At 37.0% G+C, this 19,972-nt stretch overlaps 1 protein-coding gene across 2 annotated transcripts in view; it reads right to left on the bottom strand.

Annotated features, from left to right (window-relative positions):
- Positions 1-8,220: 8,220 nt before the first annotated feature.
- The window catches only part of Mycbp2 (MYC binding protein 2, E3 ubiquitin protein ligase), a 236,244-nt gene continuing 224,492 nt past the window's right edge, over positions 8,221-19,972 (bottom strand). For both annotated transcript variants that reach the window (XM_013009100.1, XM_013009110.1), the window contains 5 exons: positions 19,573-19,680; positions 18,081-18,290; positions 15,524-15,631; positions 14,298-14,463; positions 8,221-9,056 (listed from right to left, as the gene is read on the bottom strand). In XM_013009100.1, the coding sequence (XP_012864554.1) occupies positions 8,941-9,056; positions 14,298-14,463; positions 15,524-15,631; positions 18,081-18,290; positions 19,573-19,680 (708 nt within the window). In that variant the 3' untranslated portion in view covers positions 8,221-8,940. The remainder of the gene's footprint in view (positions 9,057-14,297; positions 14,464-15,523; positions 15,632-18,080; positions 18,291-19,572; positions 19,681-19,972) is intronic.

Raw genomic sequence — 19,972 nt, 5'->3', positions numbered from 1 at the left:
CGTGGGCGCGCCTCGGGCCCCGCCCCCTCCGTGACTCGCGGCGGCGGGATTGCTGAGGGTTTCTTTGGGGGCGAGGGGGGGGCAGATTGAGCGCGAGCGGGGCGGGACCCACAGCCGGCCCCACCCTGCGGACGGACGCCGGCGGCTGGCAGCGACCCCGAAGGCGCCGAGGGCGAGCATCACGTGGGCCAAGTGACCGGTCACGTCGTGACAGCCGACAGCTCCGGGTCACGGATGATTTTTATTCTAAAAATCTAAAGTACTGGTGTCTGTTTTCAAAGACGTTCCCACACGGATGTCTTTTTTTTTCTAGTTATTACTTTTTTAAGCCAGAGTTTCTTCATGAAGTACACATAATCCTGAAATTTGTAAATATATACATATATATTTTTTTCTAAAACACATAAGGGTGTGGAAGGTGTAAAGAAATAGATTGTTAAAAAGCTCTGGTGAAGCCATCTATGAATCTCAAGGTGTCTTGGTAATTGCTACCGAGTTGGCTTTCTTTTCGAAGTTTGGCTTTGGGGACAGTGTCCATTAGAACGAATGGTATTGTATTGTGTGTAAAGAAATGGAAAGACCTGGAAAAAATACTAAATGAAATCAGACCCAGAGAGAGACAAAGGTTACTTGTTTCCCCTCATGCATGGAAGTTAGCATTAGCTTATACACGTGTAAATAAAAGTGTTGTGTGGTACGCAAATAGATACAAATGTATTAAATATGGTAGATTCAAGAGAGAACTCAAATAGTGTAATTCCTTAGAAAAGCAAGGGCAGAGTTCAACAAAATTAGCACCAGAAAGCAGGTACTTGAAAGGGGTAGAAGAGGGTCAAGGAGAGAGGGGTTCAGGAATGAAGAGGAGAAGAGGGAAAGAATGCAGTCAAGAATCCATTGTATACCCTATAAAATTAAGAAACGCAAAAGGAGTGGTTTGGGAGAGATAGGTGAGAATGTTGAAAGTGGTGACATTGCCGGGCATGGGGGCTCATGCCTGTAATCCTAGCTACTTAGGAAAGCCAACCTATGCAGGAAAGTCTATGAGACTCCTGTCTCTAGTTAACCACCAGAAAACCAGAAGTGGCTCGAAGTTGTAGAGCTCTAGTCTTAAGCAAAAAGAACTCAGGAACAATGTACAGACCCAGAGTTCAACCCTCACCACACATACACAAGTTGTGACATTGATCAAGATGTTTGTATATCAACTGCTTTGTTAAATGGCAACTACTTTGTACACTAAAGATAAAAAAATGAAAAAAACTTTAAGATGTCCTTATGTGCAAAATCATAAGTCATGCACCAACCCCCACCCTGAAGAACAAGAAGTGACCTTCCATCCAAATATGTCTTTAAAATCTAACCCTTTCCTAAAAAGCTGGGTTGCATTTGATTTCCAGGACACTTTTGTTCTTTCTCTTTTTCTAAGAAAATGACCTAGTGAAGCCAAAGGAAGAAAGTCCAAGGTAGGAGCCCAGAGAAAAGGCAAGTGTGTCATAGCATTTGCCTGGGTTGTTGGTTTTCAAAGGACAGAAACTAAGTCCTGGCGGGAAGAAATCTTCCTGCCTATGATGTTAGTTCCCTTTGGTGAAAAGTTCTGTTGCTTAGATCCATCAGAGGGAACAACAACACAGTATAGAAACAATGACCTCTGTCCTTACTCACAGCATTACCCCAACAGTCCTAACAACAATGACATGATTAAGTGGGTGCTCCCACATGCCTGTGACTCTCCCTATTTCTCCTTCATTTAATTCTCATGGCAACTTTGTGTGGTAGTTATCATTACTCCCAAGTTTTTTTTAGATGAGAAAACTGAAGCAAAGACATCACATATCCAAATAAGTATCCAATAAGTAAAAGAATCAGATTCCAAGCCTAATCCATGACCCAGATTCCATACCCTCACAGCATCTGCCACTTTGCGCAGGCTTGACTTGAAGCCCTCAAATGTGCCAGATTCAAGAAGATGAGGAGACAAAAGTTCCTCTTCTTGTGAGGAAACACCAGAATAGGAGACCTGAAAGAAAGGAACTCCAGAATAAAAGAGAGGAAATGGAGGACTAGATCAAAATTTTAAACATCAGAGAGCAGGAAAGTACATGTGGACATGTATCTCCTGTAATACTAACTCTGTAAAGGCCCTTCCTTTGTAGATTCAAAGATCTGTTGCTCCCAACTGCTCTTTGCCCCAGAAAAGAATTACATGCATTTTTCTTATATCTGTAGATAATTTGTCAACTTGGAAAACACTGAATTTTCCAAAATGGGGAGCAATTACATGCAGCCTTTTTCCTGAGGCTCCACTCAGGTTGGGGCTGTCTGCAATCCTCACCACTCTCAGGAAGAATCGCCCTTGGTTAATGGCAGCTGTGGAGATTAACTCATTACCTACCCGAGACCAAATTCTATGACCGCTGTCAGCCAAAGAAACATATTTAAGACTACAGTACAGTCCTCCCGGTTCAAGTTGGTACTGGCCAAGAATTTAAGTTGTATTCAAAAGACAACAAATTCAAACTAATATTAGCAAATCAGAAAGAAAAGTATAATGGCTTGGGCTAACTCCAGGCCTTGCAGATAGAGCAGAACCATCCATACTATCTAAATCCATACTATCTAAAAATGGTCTTCTAACCTACTAGATAGACAAAGATTCTGCTGGACCCTAAATTGCCTCAGCTTGCTCCTCTTCCAGCAGAAATTGGTTTGCATTCCTTCTGCCTCTTTATCACAATCAGTCTCTGTAACAGGTGTTCATCTGTTCAGCCTCTATCTGAACAGTTGCAGAGACACACTCACCACCTTGCCAAGGATATTTGTTCCACTGCCAAACACTGACATTTGTTAAAACATTATTTTGTATGTGTAAATAAAAGGCATCTATTTGTCACTTATACTTTACCTTTAAATGATATAAATCTGTTCTTTTTCTATGCTTTCCAGTTACTTGTCCAGATTGCCAGTCACTTACATCCAAAGTTTAATCCAGAAGACCAAAACTGTTCAATTGCCTATTTCTCAAATGTGTCCCTTAACATCCTACGTTGGCAGATAGTTATGACTAATCAGACTTGAAAGTTGTGCCCAGAATTAGGATGTCCATGTGGACATGCTTTTACTTAGTAGAATAGAAAATTTTAGCTTCAACTGGAGCTACTCTTTGCAGGAGGGCACTTTCACAGATAAGACTAAGTGAGCTTGGCAACAATGACAAAGCCTTTGTCTACAGTTACATCAGACTTCCTTGTTTCCCACACCCACCCTCCTGGAGAACATTTAGGAATGAAACAGCATATACATTTGCAGAATTATGTTCCAAGTTTTTATTCTATCTGCCTGACAGACCTATTACTTTGAGACAAAATAGGATGCTTTAAAAATACGATTTTTAATTGCTGTTTAGGCCTTAGTACTTTCCAGTTGTCGCAGCAGTATTTGTGAGGTTTTACTTCTCCATATTACAATATTCAGAACCTATTTCTATAAAGACTCTAAGCAGTCATACCCAATATTGGATCTATTTTTTCACTAGTACATTTGAGCAGTACTAGACCCATTTTACATGAAGCCTCTCAGCCATGTGTTAGGACATTACAGGCCAAACATTCTAGGCACAGGGGACATATTTCATGCTTCTCTTTGAAGGAACTTAGAATTCTGGTACTAATACTGTTCAAGTTTTTGAGTTGATACTACTTTATTTACTGAGAGATACCTAATTGTTCCCACTTCAGTAATTTAAAAGAGTAATGACTGAGGTAGCTGATGAGTCTTGAAAGACTGGATGCTACTTCTTGTTCATCTTCATGTAGTAGGTATTGGAATTTGCCCTCTCACTGGAAAACATTGAGTGCGTCCATCTTTATCAAGGTCAAAGTGAAGTTTGTAGGCCTGGCATTTTAGCTGATGAATAACCATGTCTCTTCCTGAGTCATCTTGGATGACTGTTTTTCTTTGTGCTGAGGCATAGGTTATAAACATCAGAGTGCACGAGGCTAAGGAAGGCAGAATGACAGATGTCTGCATGTGTACTCTTGAGTAATCCTTATTCAGATCAGCATATAAAACATCCCAGAATGCACTGCTCCCTCCCACTCAGCGCCCTCTCAAAGGCAACCAGCATTCTGAAGTTTATTATTATAAATTGTTTATGCCTATTTTTAGAACGTTATATACATGACATCTGTTTGTTTTTTGTGCCTACATTTTTTTCTGCTCAACCTTTTATCTCAGGGATATATTCATTTCAACCACTTCTTGACACAAACATTGCTCAGAGTGATCCTATGACAGCATCTCTACCTGTCCTGTTGCTATTTCCCTGTCCCTAAAGAACATGTACTTGTCTAGGACTCAGCCTTTCTTCATTTTCAGTTTTCCTGCTAAATACAGAATGAGAGTAATAAATATATGGGGAACAATAGAGCTCACTAAATTCTTTCATGGCATTGTTTCTCTCCTACGTGGATAGAAGCCAGACCTCCTCCATGGCATCTTGCTGCCACAATTCTATTCCCCACCACTAACTCCCACTCTAGCAAGCTAGCCTACCTAAACCATTTTCATGGTAAGCCATTGCTTTGCATAGCAACCCTTTTTAGAGAGAGAGTTGTTAGTTCCTCACAGGCAAGAAGTCTGACTCAGAATTCTGACAAGAGCCATTAGCCAATTATTTGCTTTGATGATACTGAGGTATTTTAGTTTGGATATTAGTCCTTTGTCAGAGAAATCGTTTTCAAATATTTTCTCCCATTTCTAGGCTGTCTCTTCATTCTGAATAATTATGGTAGTTCATTTTATGGTAGTTCATCATATGGTAGTTCTACTTTTAGTTTCCTTTGCTGGGCAGAAGCTGCCTCGTTTGATTTAATCACATTGGTCTATTCTTTCTTTTTTGTTTGTGCTGCTAGGGATATTGCCAAGTCATTGCTATACCAGAGCTTTGAAGTGTTTCTGCTTTTTTTTTTCTAGTAGTTTTATAGTTTCAGGTCTTACATTTAGATCCTTGATCCATTTTGAGTTTATTTTTGTATATGGTTTAGTTTTATTTCTACACATATTAATATCCAGTTTTTCTAGAAATGTATTGAAGAAACTTTTACTTCTCCAATATACCTGGAAAACAAGCTCTTCAGTGATCCCATCTTCTCATTTCTAGTGACTAGTATTCAACTTGACTGCTATGCGATAAACTTTCTTAGTCTCCTTATATGAGAACATGCAGTAATAATTGTCTGTGTTAAGTTTATTTCAATTGACATAATCCCTTCCATTTCATTCTTGTTGCCACTAATGACAGAATTTCATCCTTTTTCATTTTTCTTTTTCTGGCCTTTTCTTTTTCAGAACTGGAGATTGAACCCAGGACGTTGTACTTGCTGGGCAAGTGCTTTGCCACAGAGCTACATCCAGTCCTAATTCCATCCTTTTCATGGCCGAATAATATCCCACAGTGTATAATGATCCATGTTCTTCATTACTGATTTGTTGGGAAACCTTGGTGAATTCGAGATCCCAGGTACTATGGTGTTATTATGAACAGTGCTATTGTGAATAAGTGTGGCGGTGCAAGTACTTGTTTCCTTTTAAATGAAATTCTACTCCCAGGAGTAGAATGGCTAACTCATATGGTTATATGAGATATGTCTATCATATAGTTATATTTTTAGCTTTTTGAGGAATCTGCATACTTTTCCATGATCTACTAATTTACATCAACATTTCCCTCCAACAGTATTGTTTGTCTCTTCATCCCTATCAGAATTTTTCATTTTTGTCTTTGATTATGTCCATTCCAACTGGGATGGGATAATAACTCACTATGGTTTTGATTTGCATTTAATGATTAGTGATGTTGCACATTTTTTTCATAAACTGGATGCCTGTTATATATTTTCTGAAAATTTCTATTCAGACCAGTTGCCTATTTTCTTTTTTATCTGCCTTTGTCAGGCAGGCTCTCTAACAAACAACGTGAATTGAGGAAGTGTGGGAATCTGATTAGAGTAAGAACTGAGGACAGTAGGCAGGAAAACCTGCAGACTGGGTGTCCATTGGGCATCTAGGGAAGAACAAGGAACAAAGTTTGGATAGGAAAGCCCTCCATCTAAGCAGATGTCTCAGCTAGCCCTATCTCTGGATGCAAAGATTCCTCATGAAGGTCAGTTTGCTTAGAAGAAATGGGCCAGGCCATAGCAAACCAGCTATGTTTTATCACTGGTTGATGCCCTGGAAGAGTGTGGATTTTAGCCAGATGTTGTATGTAGCTGGCACCTGTCATGGAACTGGACTGTTGAAGTGGTGGGGGCTGCCATGAAGAGACCTTTCCCAATAAACTAAAATAAGGAGGAAACAATAGTATCTTGTCTCTCCTGAAAACCTTCTCCATATGACAAGTGTTCAGTTACTTTTTCATAAATCCTGTTGGGGGAACCATTGGCAACATAATAGTATCAAGGGAGAAAAGTCTGACTTTAAGAGACAAATTTCTAGATTTATACCTTGGATTTTTTTTTAAACAGTAAACGGATTGAGAATCTAGTGCAGGTCTTTTATCAAAGAAATTAATTGATAGAATATGGACACCTTAGGCTTCAACAATCTACTCAGAAAATTGTTTATGAAAAATGGTCTTTCCTTGGCCTGAAAACAACTAGAAGAGTTTCTTTCCAGAAAGATTCACTATCCCCCACTTTCTGATTCTGATTTCTGTTTCCTGCCTAGCATATTATCCAGAGTATTTTAAGAGTCTTTGTATATATGATGCTTAAGCAGACGTTTGCTACAACCATGCCCTTCATGCCTTTGTCGTAACTTTTATTCCTAAAATGTTAGGGGTGATTAAAAACGGCTTCTTTATAAGCAAAGGTAAGTTAATCATTGTGAACATACATTATAGGGCTTTGTTGGTTTTTTCCTTCATTACTAGAATATTAATCTGAGAAGACTCATTCTGGTCAAGCACCTTAATAGTTCCATTTTTTTCTTCTCCATTACAAATTGGAGCAGATCAATTTATCAGCAAAGTTAATGGATACGACATTTAGAAGACATTCTCAAGGTTAGTTTTTGCTCCTGTGTCTTGTGAGTTTAAGGCAAATATATTTACACTGGTCTCACCATTCTCCCCTCATTTTCCCTGGGGGTACACTTAGGGTCAGTGTTTGTCCTTGTACCTACTTTGTGTTTCCTGGAAACATGTTAAATCAACCCTGAACCTGTATACTCTGACTTACTATTCCCTGATCACATTATAGATTTTTCTATTACATACTTTCCTCCATGCCATCTCTGATCCTTGAAATGCCATTTACAAAATGAAGCTCAAATGGCCTCTTATCTACCACCCTCCACACCGTAAAAACAACAAACAAGTAACGATTTTTCTAAACCTTGAAGCATTTGGCTTGGCCATCTTAATTATATTTAGTAGAATGTCCTATAATATAGTCATCTGTGCTATGATTTGACTTTATCTTTATGTATTTGAAGTTCCTTTAAGGCAAAGGCAGTTTTAAGCTTGTCACAAATATTTAACCACAAACATCATTACATTTATCATTGATTTCTAGATTGGAAACTACTTTCTAGATTTCCATTGGTGGGAATTTAGAAAAATATAGGTCAAACTTTAATTAGTCTCATTAAATAATTATATTCTGATTTATGATAAATTATAAATCAATCATTTAGAGGCCTACAACTTAGAGGCATGCCTCAAATAGTACAGTATCTGCCTAGTAAGTGTAAGGCCCTGAGTTCCAACTGCAGTTCTGTCAATACGAGAGAAAAACCAACAAAACAAAATGAAATAAAACAAAAATCAGGGTGGAGGGGAAATTAAGATGGGGAGGTAGGGGAAGAAGCAGAAGATGGTGATAGAAAGATCTAAACACACTGTGGGCTACAGAGAACTACAGAAGATAAAGACTAGATTTACTTTATAAATATTCTATAAGCTACTGTTTAAGAAAACAGAAGTTAACTAAGTGTGAAAATGTGTGAAAATATGATATATATATATATATATACACACATAAATTTTCATGCCCTATGATCTTCTATGCAGCATTTAATTAATATTCAAATATAGTGGTTCAGTTAATAGTTCCCTAACAGTTATAGAAATTACTATTTGCAATATTTGAAAAGGTTTTTTCAAAGAATCTTTGAACTTTTGTGCTTTAACCTGTTTAGAAATAATCTGTCTCAAACACCTTACACAATTGTTAGACTTTATCACTGTATAAAAATGTACAGTGGTTTTATTGACATGTACATTCCAATATGTTTACAGCTGCAAGATAATGAGGCACACTCAGTATTGCACTTCATTAAAATTTCAGGCTCAAACTTAACCTAGAAGTTTAAATGAAACTGCATTTGTAATTTAGTAATTCATATACAGGACAAACATTGATATCTTTATATACAGTGTGATACTTATTACATTATATGCTGCCCTAACACAATTTTTTTAAATAACAGTCTAGGAAATAAACCAGAATATTCCTCTTTTTATCCCCACCCGTGATGCAATTGTACAGGAATACAAAAAGGCAGTATACAATAAACAATGATTATTTTTCTTTTTTGCTTGAAAGCCAGCATCATTCTAGTCCATGGGTATGGTGATTTTTTTAAATATCAATTATCAATAAATGTCCAATGCTTCACAGGCCAATGACGGTAATGGCCACATGCAAACACCTCACAAGTTTGATGTCTTGGTTCAAAAGAAGATAAACCAAAATAATGGGGAAACTTTCCCTAGCAAGAATTATATACATGGTATTTGGCATTCTTCTTGCACTGTGAATGGTTCATTTTCATGGATGTAAAAGTGGTCCCATTCTTATCCTGAGCAGAGTTTAAATTTCACTGCATCCTCATGGTGGATGAAGGCAACTTCCCTCTCTATTAACAAAAGATCTTAATGTTCTAAAAAGTGTGAGCATTTCTGCAGACTCCACACCCAAGAGCAAACTCTTCCCCAGTGGGCGGATGAACAACATGGAGTGGACATTCCGTTCCTTCTAGCTGTTTGCCTTTGGGACCTGTATAAATTGTGAAGGAAACGAAGAGATATAATTTGAAACATGCATACACATGCACACATACCTTTATATATAAATTACTGATAATTTACTACAGAAACAATATGTCTCATTATATAAATATAAAGCTAAAAGGTTATTTTTCTTTAGCATGAAAGTAAAAACATTCATAAAAACTTCAGCAAAGGAAGTAACATGGTCCATTACTTACAGTGTCCTGATAAAAGAGAAACGCTATGAGCTATAGATGTTGTTCTATTAATAGATGACAGTGAGAAAATGACAAGTACAATATATATGAAAATTGTACAATAAAACCTGCTGAAAACTATTAAAAAAGAGAACATAGGAAGGGGCCAACTGTAAAGTGTATTAAAATATAATATAGATAGGGTAAATTTGATCGAAGTATATTATATGCATGTATGTAAAGATTACAATAAAACTCTTCTGAACAGTTAATTTATACTAATGAATTTACAAAATAGATATAAAGTATTACACATATAATTTTAAAGCAGAGAAGTAAGCAAAAAAGTCATGAAAATCCCTCTTTTATTTAATAAAAATTCCTCCGGGTGGTAGAACATGAACACTTTTCTTTAGGATTTTTTTTTTAACAAATAGAAACAAAGAAGTATAAGTAAATGAAGTTACATATCTACTCCCACTGCACACTGGCAAAATAGAAAGACTGATTATTGGTGTTATTCTAAAAAGTGTATGAAGGGGGGAGATTAGTACCTAAGTGAAAATTAACCAGTTCAAAACTATGAACATTAAGATAATATAAAATATAGCTGTCTGTTGGGAAGTAAAATTTTGTAGATAATAAAGAAACCAGACTTTTAAAATGTTAATAACCTTGTACTTTTCTATTTTTTAAAAGAGATTTAGTATGGTAACATGCTTCATGCCACATCAAATCACTAAAAAGGATTTATAACTTTTTTATAAATAAGGAAGAACTTTAGGATGTCAGAAATACAGGCTATGCTTACATTTAAATGTAGATTCCCTAATGGCCAGTAGGGAACAGCTCACTACTACTAGTTTTTGAAAATAAGAAACACAAATTCTGATTTTGCTTCAGACAAAAATAGCATGAGGTTCAATGGAGAATGAAATCTTTTTCAATTTACTTCTTCTGGGTTTAAAATTTTGTCTGCCATAAAAGAAGGAAACTATGAAGGGTAAAAGGTTAGAAAGTTTATAAAATGATTAGCCTGGCTCAGTATAAATGCCCAGTTAATGTTAGATACTACAGAGTAACATCAACCTGATGCCTGGTCTTGAGGAGTAAGAAGTACAGTCCATACAAGAATAATACCAAAGCCGGGCGCTGGTGGCTCACACCTGTAATCCTAGCTACTCAGGAGGCTGAGATCTGAGGATTGCGGTTCAAAGCCAGCCCGGGCAGGAGAGACCGTGAGACTCCTATCTCCAATAAACCACCAGAAAACCGGGAGTGGCGCTGTAGCTCAAGTGGTAGAGCGCTTGCCTTGAGCTGAAGAGCTGAGGGACAGCGCCCAGGCCCAGAGTTCAAGCCCCACGACGGACAAAAAAAAAAAAAAAAGAATAATACCAATGCCTAGAGGAGATAGCTAAGCTCAGAAAGAGAAGTCAGCTGCTGCACTTCACAAATAAATGCAGGCACAGACTCAGAATGTGTCAACAAAGGAGGATAACTTGTAGGCTGGCTAGCATGTTAATTATCAAGTATATTTGCTGTCCTGTACCAACCTACACTGCACTCAATGGCACATAAAGATCTGGTAAAAACACTATTGTGGCTCTTATAAATTGCATTGTTTGGGTTAGTTCAGGAAAACAAACAAACAAAAAATGGTATCATTTATTCCACAATTATTTCCTGAGTGCCTACCATGTAAATCATGTTGTCAGGTACTTGAACTCAGGGCCTAGGGACTATTCCTGAGCTTTTTTGCTCAAGGCTGACACTCTACCACTCTGAGTCACTTCTGGTTTTCTGGTGGTTAACTGGAGATATGAATGTCATGGACTTTCCTGCTTGGGCTGGCTTTGAACCATGATTCTCAAATTTCAGCCTCCTGAGTAGCTAGGATTACAGGTGCCACTGGCACCCAGCTGAATTAAACACCAGTGTGATTTGGTAGAGCTCATAACTAGGATTAGTGCTCTTGTAAATAAGAGCGTGGTTCTGTAGATCCCTTGTCCCTCATTCCATGTGAGGACACAGCAAGACGGTACTATATATGAACAAGAAAGTTAGGCCTTCGCCCGGGACTGAACCGCCAGAACTTTGTCATTACATTTCCCAGCCTACAGAGCTACCTTATTAACGAAGCTCATAGCATTTGTTGTAGCAGCCAAAACGGATTAAGATAACCTACTTCATTTTCTTAATTTTTTGCTCATCTTCACCCATATATTAAAACACAAAGCTAATAGGGTTGAGACTTTTAAAAATGATTATTCCTTTTGTCCTTATATGGTCATCTTCTCTTACTGATATTACTCTGGGTTCTCCTTTAATTCTAGTCCAGTTCTCAATGGATGAGTCAGAGGAATCCGTGAGTCCAGAACATCTTCTAAATGGGCCAGTTAGTCACTTTCTTTAGGCCTCAAATTTCCATTTGCGAACATGAAGATACTCCTACTTTGTAAAAGATACTCCTACATTGTAAAAGTTATGTGAAAAAATGCTTAGTATGTGTGAAAATTCTCAGAATCAATATCCACTCCTTCCTTCTGCCAATTCCTTAACTCTTCTGCCTCCATTGTGTGGTTCACAATTGTTTGAAGAACAAAGTCCTAATTGTGTCTGACTGGATCGTATGTATATATGGAAAACCTCTCTTTGCCTGATCCTTCTCACTGTGTTGTCCAGACTATTCGTTTCTTTGCTACCTTACTCAGTTTTGCCTCTACAGAATATATTTTATTTCACTGGAAAAATCTGGATTTTCCCTGATGACAGAGCTTGCCTCTAATTTTTCTTAACTGCAAATTGATTATTGCCTTAGTTCCTCCCCTGTGGGAAGGCTTTAAGAAGCATGACTGACATTTTGGGTTTCTCATCTGTTTCCAGACCTTGACCTACAACCATTAAATAATCCACTTTCTTTGGAGCTCAAATCATCATGAATATGGCCTATTTTTCACTCTTTCCATTTGCTGATCTCTGCTCATCACCATATCCTTTTAATCCTGGCTCCCATTTCTGATCTAGTCATCACTCTGAACATCCTGTCTTCACATCATTCTCAATTTGCTTCTAAGTTTTCTACTTTTATGTAAAACAGCAACCAAATAGGGGGGAAAATACTTTAATACACACACACACACACACACAGACACACACTTGAAGGGTTTAACACACACCAAAACACACCTTGAAAACCCTTGAAGGGCTTTTTTTTCTTTAATGACAGAAGCAAATGGCATGAAGTACCAATACTTAAAAAACATTCTAGCTATTTTAAATTTAAAATAGTAATAATTTTTACAGGTATAAAAATCAAACTACTAAAACATTATAATCAGAAGTCATGTTACTTCCCTGTCTATCACCATATTACTCATTTTCCTCAATAATCAATTGACAAGAATATTTTCCCAGAATTTCTCTACGCAAATATAAGCAAATCAGTATATACAGTCTGCCTGCTGTTTATGGATTCTATGTGGCTTTGACCAAGTATAGTAAAAGCAAACAAAATAAAGCGCAAGAATTATTAACTTCACCTGTACATCTCAGTTTATGTGGAGAAGTTGCTAATCCTATGTTTTATCTTCAGGGCTTTTTTGGTCAGTCATGGGGCTTGAACTCCAGGCCTGAGTGCTGTCCCTCAGCTCTTCAGCTCAAGCCTAGTGCTCTATCACTTGAGCTACAGCACTACTTCCAGTTTTCTGGTGGTTTATTGGAGATAAGAGTTTCATGGCTTTTCCTGCCTGGGCTGGCTTTGAACCTTGATCCTCAGATCTCAGCCTCCTGAGTAACTAAGTTTACAGGCATGAGCCACTGGTGCCTGGCTCAGTTTCTTGTTTTTTAAAATTTAATTTTATTGTAAAGGTGTTGTACAGAGGGGTTACAGTTACATAAGTAAGGCAATAAGTACATTTCTTGTCAAATATTGTTACCCCCTCTCATTTTTCTTCCACTTTTCCTCCCCCTACACACACCTCCCTGCCCCCAAGTTGTAAAGTTCATTTCCAACATAATGTCTTGTTGGGTATCGCTGCTACACTGGTTCACCCTTTGTCCTTTGTCTCACCATTTGGTTATTCACGTTCCCTTCCCCTAATCAGATAAACATATATGCAAGACACATGGTACCAAAATCAAAAACAGTGACAACAGGGGATAAATCACGAAGGAAAACAAAAACCGAAAGAAATAACTTCACATAGTACGTTAACAACAACAACAAAACCTCTTATTTCCATATCTTGGAGTTCATTTTGATTAGCATCATTTTATATGATCATATGTACACATAGCTATTGAGCTACTGTGATCCTCTGCTAGGACTACTCGAGACATATACTAATTATTACAAATGAGGGAAACCATGGAGTCTATGTTTCTTTGGGTCTGGCTTACTTCACTTAACATGATTTTTCCCAAGTCTTTCCATTTCCTTATGAATGGGGCAGTGTCATTCTTTCGATGGAAGCATGCTTGAGTTTTCTGCTTTGTGTTTCTCTGCCCTTTAGTTCTGTGAAAATATGCTTCCCCAAAAACAAAGTAAAAGTTAATGTATTTAATTTACATGACAGGAGAAAATTTTAGGTTTGTTGAAAGGTGGTGTATCTTTAGTATAAGTTTGGAGGTGTTATGGAAAAAAATGACTTAAGCATCTGAACTCTAAGCATCCTGAATATTTTCACTTTTTCCTCAACTGTCTAGAAGGATCTATTATATTTTCATTTTCTCCTTTTTTTTCTTTTTTTTAAACAAAGGCAATATAACATGTGTATGTGTGTGTGTGTAATTTGTTAAAGTTAAAAATATCTAAAGATCTTTCTACATTAGCTCAAAGAAACTCAGTTTTATGGTACATACATAGTTTTTGGTCTTAGCTACTTCCTTACTGCATACTAGTAATGCAAGGTTAGAGGTATTTATTCCCATTAATACTTCAGGCTAGTTTGAATTAGGTTGCCATCATTTGAAACAGAATTCTCATATAATCTTTAAATAAAACCAAATACCACATAGATCATAATTGTGATATTTAAATATTGAGAACATACCTGCAGGACAATGTGGAAGTTCTTCCTTAGGAATGCTAGTCATTCTTTGAAAATCATCATGACAAGCATTACAGAAATGTGTTGTTCCAAAACAGAAAAAGACAGCCACTGAACAGCAGTAGCGACACTTATATTCCAAGAAGTCTGTTCCATGTTTGGGACACATCTATAGCAAAAGAAGAGACAAGACAAGAGTATATTGAGCCAACTTCATCTGCTTTTATATAGTCGTATACATAACTCATTCTTTTATATTTTGAGAGTAGACAGATTTCTGAAAACTGATGGTCCATTTGTTAAAAATAAAAATCATGGGCTGGGATGGTGGCTCAGCAGTAGAGTGCTTGCCTTGCATGCAGAAGGCCCTGGGTTCGATTCCTCAGCACCACATAAGCAGAAAAAGCTGGAAGTGGTGCTGTGGTTCAAGTTGTAGAGCACTAGCCTTGAGCTGAAGAGCTGAGGGATAGCGCCCAGGCCCAGAGTTCAGGCCCCACAACTGACCAAAAAATAAAAAAATGAAAAAAATTATTAGGTCTGGGAATGTGGCTCAGTGGTAGAGTGCTTGCCTTGCATGCATGAAGCCCTGGGTTCAATTCCTTAGTACCATATAAGCAGAAAAAAAAAGTCTTAAGTAGTGTGGTGGCTCAAGTGGTAGAGTGCTAGCCTTGAGCAAAAAGAAGCTCTGAGACAGTTCTCAGGCCCTGAGTTCAAGCCCCATGACAGGCAAAAAAATAAAATAAAATCATTAATATATGGTTTTCCCCAAAAGGTCTGGACAATTCTAAAGTCCTAATTCCATCTCTGGTAAAAACCAATCTGACTAATATGCAATCTGCTTAATTTCCTTGTGAGTGCCAACTAATTGGTTAAACAAAAAAATTGATAATATTTTATCATTTCCCAATCTCACTGGTATACATGTGAAGATTTCATTAAAGAGAAAATATCGAAGTTTGACTATAGGATTAGTAAAAAACGTAATGTTATTTGTTGTTTAAATGTGATCATTTCATAGAAGACTAAGTTTAAAATGAACACATCCACAAGGAATAACACATATGAAACAATAAACAAAAAATACATAGGAAACAATAGTTTGAAGAATTATACAAAGCTGAATAAATATCAGAAAACACCAAGGAGGAACTTGATTTTTTCGGATATTATTACCTTAAGAGCACAGTTTTGACTTTTTAAAACTAGCCTAATAAAAACGTTCTGCCCACCTGAGCCCTGGACACATCAGAACAGGCGCCACAGATGAGCTCTCTGGGGTCGTAATCATCCCCTTGTCCAGCTTCAGCATCACAGCGGGCTTCCCCACCAAAATATGCCTATGGAGAGACCACATTTAGATGGTGTCGGGGAAAAAGAACGTGCTGGGTGGGTATAATAAAAATCAACTCAACAGGATCTTAGAAATACTGTTGTCTACCGTCCACTCCCTTCCAAATGCTATGTGAACAAACGCCTGTTTTGTTGACTATATAATAGTGTAGATCAGGAGAAGAAATAGTTTAAAACTATCTCAATTCTGAAATGGAGTCATGCTGTCACAACATCATACTGTTAAAACACAATGATAACAGAATTATAATACACAAATGAGTATCACACAAAAGGTTCAACATTTTTGTAAAATACAAACTGTATCAAATTTGAGTAGTTTTTCTTATTTTTGAATATCAAACGACACATTCCTTTCTAATGAATAAAATATGCTATTAATTACAAAATTATAGTATTGTAGAACAAAAATATGCCTAATATAAATTATTAGTACAGCATTATTCTAAGTCCAGTGTGTAGGAGGGAGTTTAACTATCATGTGGTCACACAAGCATTTTTTAATAAAAGAAAAACAGCTGGGTGCTGGTGGCTCCTGTCTGTAATCCTAGACTACTCAGGAGGCTGAGATCTGAGAATCATGGTTTGAAGCTAGCCCAGGCTAGAAAAGCTGAGATTCTTTTCTCCAATTAACTACCAAGAAAGAAACAAACAACCTCCCCCCCAATAAAACTGCAAAAACTAGAGCTAGAATTAGAGCTGTGGCTCAAATGTATCTGCTATAGCCGTGAGCTCAGTGCCCAAACCCTGAGTTCAAGCCCCAAAATTGGCACAAACAAAACAAAAAAGGAAAAGAAAAGAAGAGAAAATTTTATAATTCTATTCAGAATACTGTTCATACTTAAATCTACACTATATTCAGAAACTTAATGGTATTCAGTATAGACACTTAAGAAAATGAAATTTCCATGATAGACGATTTACTTGTATTTGCTTAGGGCACAAAATAAATGAAGCCAAAAAATTGGGACAATTTCCATGCACATCATGTCCATACCCCAAAAGTGAAATCAAAATTTGGAATAATGAAGCTGAGTCAATAAAAAACTATTATCTGTACTAGAAAAACAGGTTAAAAGACAGGTTCCATTGATGTAGAGGTTATAAGTGGTCATCTATCAGCTAAATCTGGCCCTACAAATATTTCAATTTATCTTGGGACCTAGTTGGTTATTCTAGCTATTTATGTTTTGGTAAGCCCCATTTGGCTTACTAAACATTTGACAGTTACAATATCTGGTTATGATGCTTACCACAAATATGCAGAAATAATACTTGGCTATTTGTATGCATACAAGTTTCACAAATGTATACTGTTGGTTTACCTTGCATGTATGTTATTTATTTGCCTTTATGGCTATCACCTACCTACTTAGCCTTATATTCTTACCTGTATTTTCTTTTTATTACATAGCAAGTCTATGTATCTTTCATTCAATCATTAATTTACTTTTTATTCATTCTCTAATTACCTTGGTATTCTCAAGTAGAGAAAGAGAAATGAGAAAACAGTCTGTCTTCATAGAACTTCCCAAGGGGGAGGGCAAAGAGATACATAAACTAGTAATAACAGTGTAGCCTGTGTGCTATGATGGATGCCTGCAAAATAGCAAAACTGTGTATGAGGGTGGTTGACAGCAGGGAGCTGGGGGCACATTACAGAGGAGGTGAACTCCAAGCTGAATCCTGAAGTAGGAAATGATAGACTTGACCACATACGTGTGTATGGAATAGGGGTGGCTAGAAAAGTAAACTGTGCAGTCGGAAGAAGAGAACATTCCAAGAAGAGCAACCTCCTGCACAGTGCCATAGAGCTTTCTGTGAGTCAATGCTGAAATGTGGGCTGTCCAGAATGTTGTAGCACTGAGTAGAATGGAAGCATACTGGGGGATGGGACTGGAGAGATAAGGCTACAAGATTATAAGCAGAAGAATAAACTCAATTAGATTCAGGACCCACTAATGGCAGTGTATGTATGTGAAAGGGATGGAACAGAGGTTTAGGGGTACCACCTAAGAGCTCAGTAAGAAGGGTACTAGAATTACAAAAGAAAATAGAGTTGAAGGTATAGTAGATAAAAAGATAACAGAAACTTAGAGACAGAATTGATAACGCTTTATAAATAACGATCATAGATGTAGAGGGATTCAAGACTGATGAATATATTATGAGGCACGTGAACTTTGTAGTACTTGTGGGAAAAGAAGTAAGGGTAAAGGAAAAGTAACTGATAAAGTTGTATCTTTTGTATAGAAGTACATGTTTTGGAAAATGCCTAGGAAGAAAAGAATGCAAAACAAATTAAGGAAAAAAGTTCAACTTGAAGCATGATGCTTCAAGTTTCTTTTTCTCACGTATAGCTTCAACTTTACCTGTAATAACCTACAAAATACAATACAAACATCTCTTAAAACTTTAGTTCAATTTATAGCTTACCTTTCTGCATTTGTAGCAAACATAATATGCATATCTATTCATTGCATAGCCAGCTGGATCATTGTAAAACCTCACACCAGGAGTTGTGATGGCTTCACTCTTATGTAGACCTTCATATTCCAACCTCATTAAGGCTTTTCTTTTGACATCCTCGTAGAGTTCTTTTATTGGATCAAGTAGGTCTTTTAATACTATATGGTTGATTTTGTTCTGAAAGACGAAAGGACATGCTATAACAGAGTCACGTATTAATTCCACAAACATTAAGAATGCACAAGTACACAGTCATGTTAACCTTTTCTCTACAAGATGCTACTAAATAATCATTCTGTAAACTCTTCACAAGCCCATGTTTTCCTAAGAGCATGGAAAATAAGGACAAATGAGATGAGACCATAAAAATTCCTTATTTTTAGCTTCACATTTCCTGAGTCTGAATGTCTCACAATGCCTTAGCTGTTCTGGACTAAACATTTCCTTGATTCCAAAATATGACACACTCATATTGTGTGTGGGGCTTTGGCTCTATGGAGATCATGTAGTATTGTCAGGTGAATGAGATGAGCAGGTAGTTATTTTCTTCCCCACCTTCATGTATCTATTTCTAGGCTCAGAAATATGACTTTTCTCTGTGGTACCATATGTGGAGAAAAAAATACTGTTAAATTAATCTTTCTGATTACTCCTCAGTTTAAGCAATGATTGCGGTAAGTCTTCTCATGATAAAGTAGCCTGCAAATATAAAGATTAAAAACAAACAGAAATCAATAGAAAAAAAGACTAGAATATATAGAAGGCATTGTTATATTCTTTATCATCAATGTTATTAATCAAAAATAGCTCTCAAAAACAAGTTTCTACTTTTTGTAGAAATGTGCCCAAATGCCAAGCATTTCTCCTAATTTTAATTCACTCCAAAACAATCTCTTCTACTAATATTAAAGATCAAGCTTAAATTATTTTGCAAGGACAAGAGGATATTTGCTTTATTTTATTTATTCATGTTTTTAGTATTCATCATATCAAGTGATACAACTCTCAGGAGGTCTGAAAATGATGTTTATATCATTCAATATTACCAGCTTTTAATAGCAACTACAGAGACCTTTTACTATTGTTACTACTTGGAAGAGGAGGGTAGAAACTGATGTGGGGAGGGACGGGGCGTGAGGACGTGTAAAAAGCAAATGGGAGGGCTGGGAAGGTGGCTCAGTGGTAGAGTGCTTGCCTTGTATGCATGAGACCCTGGATTCGATTCCTCAGCACCACATAATCAGAAAAAGCTGGAAGTGGTGCTATGGCCCAAGTGGTAGAGCACTAGCCTTGAGCTAAGAGCTGAGGGACAGCACCCAGGCCCAGAGTTCAGGCCCCATGACCGACCAAAAAAAAAAAAACAGATGTGAAGACACCAAAAAATGACGATGCCTCTTTATCTTGACAGATGAAATTAAAAGGAAAAGAGAAAGTAGGTAATTTCAGGTTATTTCCATACCTTGCAAATGGGACAAGATATAAATCCAAATGTTATCCTTGGACCAAGCCATCTGTTTTCCAAAACTCTCCGACAGCATTGTAAGTGGAATACATGACTACAGTCCAACTTTAAATAAATCAAAAAATAAGAAGGATGTAAGCGAATATAGAATTAATAAACACCTGACTGACTGGGAGACTTTTGTACAATGTAAAATGTTACTTAAGGCACATCAAGAGTAAAATCAAGAAATTCAGTGGAACAAAATTTCAGTCCTGTGTTTTCACAGGTAGGAATTAATTACCTTCACCGTCTCCTAATTTTTACCACTCAAATATTAATGCCACTTATATAAAAGCTACCTATAAAGTAAGCTGGGTTAGGAACAAATATAAAGTTATTTAATTTTGTATTTCAT

This window comes from Dipodomys ordii, unplaced genomic scaffold (genome assembly GCF_000151885.1).
Source record: "Dipodomys ordii isolate 6190 unplaced genomic scaffold, Dord_2.0 Scaffold1, whole genome shotgun sequence".
In the NCBI taxonomy this organism is placed as follows: domain Eukaryota; kingdom Metazoa; phylum Chordata; class Mammalia; order Rodentia; family Heteromyidae; genus Dipodomys; species Dipodomys ordii.
This window is presented reverse-complemented; position numbering and strand designations above follow the sequence as displayed.